Source organism: Carlito syrichta, unplaced genomic scaffold (assembly GCF_000164805.1).
Source record: "Carlito syrichta isolate Samal-C Ts95f unplaced genomic scaffold, Tarsius_syrichta-2.0.1 Scaffold303965, whole genome shotgun sequence".
In the NCBI taxonomy this organism is placed as follows: domain Eukaryota; kingdom Metazoa; phylum Chordata; class Mammalia; order Primates; family Tarsiidae; genus Carlito; species Carlito syrichta.
The window spans coordinates 262,753-265,508 of NW_007248061.1; the positions used below are offsets into that span (position 1 = coordinate 262,753).

The 2,756-nt window shown below is 37.0% G+C and overlaps 1 protein-coding gene across 1 annotated transcript in view; it reads left to right on the forward strand.

Moving 5' to 3' along the window:
* The window catches only part of RYR2 (ryanodine receptor 2), a gene marked incomplete at its 3' end in the record, with an annotated part of 448,211 nt that overhangs the window by 252,536 nt on the left and 192,919 nt on the right, over positions 1 to 2,756 (forward strand). Inside the window, exon 24 of the mRNA XM_008059232.1 lies at positions 1,203 to 1,306. Coding sequence (XP_008057423.1) covers positions 1,203 to 1,306 — 104 coding nt within the window. The remainder of the gene's footprint in view (positions 1 to 1,202; positions 1,307 to 2,756) is intronic.

Genomic DNA, 2,756 nt, shown 5'->3' on the forward strand with positions numbered 1-2,756 from the left:
TTTTTTTTAGAAAGCAGGATTTATTGAGAGGACAGAAAAGCTCCCACAGTGGTAGGGGACTCGAAGGGGTGGCCAAGCATATACTTTTATATAAGTCCCGTTCATTTGTAATGATCACCAAAAAGAAAGGAATAAACGCATTATTTCTAACTTGGTGATTTCTGAAGACTTTAAAAAAATGTCTCATTTGTGTTTGCATGCTTTTTATGTGGCATTTTTAGAACCTGGTACTTATTCCTATGAAGTAATTTGTTCCCTGACAGCATATGGTTGTCACCTAGGTGCTACCACAACAATATTGCCTATATAATTTAGGTCTCTAGGAAGATAGCAAACCTAATTACTAATCCAAAGCTAGAGAATATCAACCCCATTAATTCATTCCTAAAATCTTGCATTTTGTTTAATGCAATTGCTAATATCCACTTTCAAGGATTGAAATGTAAAATGCCTGTATTATGCAAACCAACATAGTTAAGATGGTAGAATGATTTATGAGATCAGGAAGTGACCTGCAAGGGTGAAGTGAATAGCCAGAGCCACCTCAAAGAGTTGATATCAGTTAGTCATGTTGTTTATTGATGTCTCTCGTCAGTTTGACTTTACACAGGAAAAACGACTGCAAAGTAAAATTGTTATTACCACACCCTCCTTACACAGAATTCATCTCAGTTTATAAACCATTGCTGATCGCTTACCTGGTGCCGGGTGTGTTCCAGGTGTTTGTAATACATCCAAGAACAAAAGAGACTAAAAGTGTTGTTCCTTTAGTCTTACCTTCTAGTGCAGGGAGACAACCAATAACCCAATAAATAAAGACCTAGTCAGTTAGAGGGCAGGATTATGGGGGGAATAAAAAGAGGGGACAGATTGCCAAATTAGACAAGTTGGGCAGAGGGAAGCTCACTGAGAAAGTGAGTTTTAAGCAGGTGCTGGAAGGAGCTGAGTGTGTAAACCTGTGAGTATCTGATGGAAGCTGAGACCACAAACTACTAAACACGAGAGAAGGAGTGCAAATAATGCCAGGTTTTACCACTGACGACAGTGGCTGTGCCTGGAGATTATGGAGGCAGCTTTGCTGGGATGATGAGCTGGGTGTTCCTTCTTGCTTTCTGCCTCCACTTTGTACTGCACAGTTGAATTACCAGTGCTAGCATCTGACATTGGAGACTATTACATGTCAATTTCCTATCCTGTTACAGGTTAGAGACGACAATAAGAGACAACACCCATGTCTGGTGGAGTTCTCCAAGCTTCCTGAACAGGAACGCAATTACAACTTACAAATGTCACTTGAGACCCTGAAGTGAGTTTCTTGGCTTTTTCTATTTTCCAAACTGCCTTACCTGAAAGAAACCAGGTATTGAGGTTATACTTTATTTCAGCTGTGAAGTATTTTGATCACAGCTAGAACTTTTTTTATAATGTATAGATGGATTGGATCAGTATTTGTTGGGGAATAAACTTTGACCATATTATTTTATATCTTTATGCTCTATATCAGTGCTTACTAAATGGTATCCTATTGATGTTTGTAGGTATTACAAAATATGAAGGTTCTGAGATCCTGTATAATAATTCTACAAGGCCGTAGAGTGTAGACTGTCTTCTAGGGAGTGAGCCAGCCACAAATTGTTACTAATTTATGACAAGATAAGTAGAGGTATTAAGAGTGTATGGAAACTTTCATTCCAATATAAAGAAGCAATTTTATATCTGTTAAATCTAATACTTCAAAAAATGTAAGGTTATTTTCATATGTGTTCATTTTGAAATTTTAATTATGTCTAACAATTTTGTGAGAGAATCAGACCACAATCAATAGGAAATTAAAAGAAAATTAGTTCTTAACCAGATTGTTTGAGAAGCACTGACCTGATATATTTAACAGATGCTGAGTCAAAGGAGTTAAATTTGATCTGATGAACTTTTTAGCATTTTTAATTTGTCCCGTGTACTGTGAATCTCTGGAATGGGTTAGAATGTTTCTTAAACTTATTTAGCCAGAGTACTTCTGAGGACCATTTATCTGAACAACATCTCTCACTTTTTTTTTTTTTTTTTTAAGAGACAGGTTGTCCAGACCGTAGTACAGTAGCTGTTCATGGTGTGGGCATAGCACACTGCAGCCTCAAACTCCTGGTCTTGAGATCCTCCTGGCTCAACCTCCCAAGTAGCTGGGACTACAGTAGCACATCACTGCTCCTAACCTAAGTAATATATTTTGAGAAATGCTACTGTAGGGTATTTTATATCATGCTGTAAATGCAGATTTGCTTTTCAGTGACCTTTCCCCATCTCTTGAATTTGCCACTTACCTTTGCAGGTGGAAGAATGGAACTGGGATAGAATAGAGGAAGAAATACAGTTTCAAATTTTAACACATAAAAGTAAAGAAACATTTTTTGAAGAGACTGTAACTTTTCCTTTGTCTCCTTATCTATCCTTAGTGTCCTGTGAAACTAGATTTGTTAACTAGGGCATTTATCCTCATCGATGTTAATATTAGGTATGAAAAAAATACCTTAGTCCTTTTTGTTTGTTTCAGCTTTATTAAGAGTAAGAAGTTATTTCCATTGGTGATATTTTACCAAGGACTCAGAACAGAAAACTTAAACACTGGTTCAGATTCTAGAATGTGGGCCCTGGTATATACAGTGCGCCATCATGACATTTCAGTCAATGACGAACTGCATATGCAATGGTGGTCCCATAAGTTCCACACATATGGCGGTCTTTTTTTTTTTTTTTTTTTT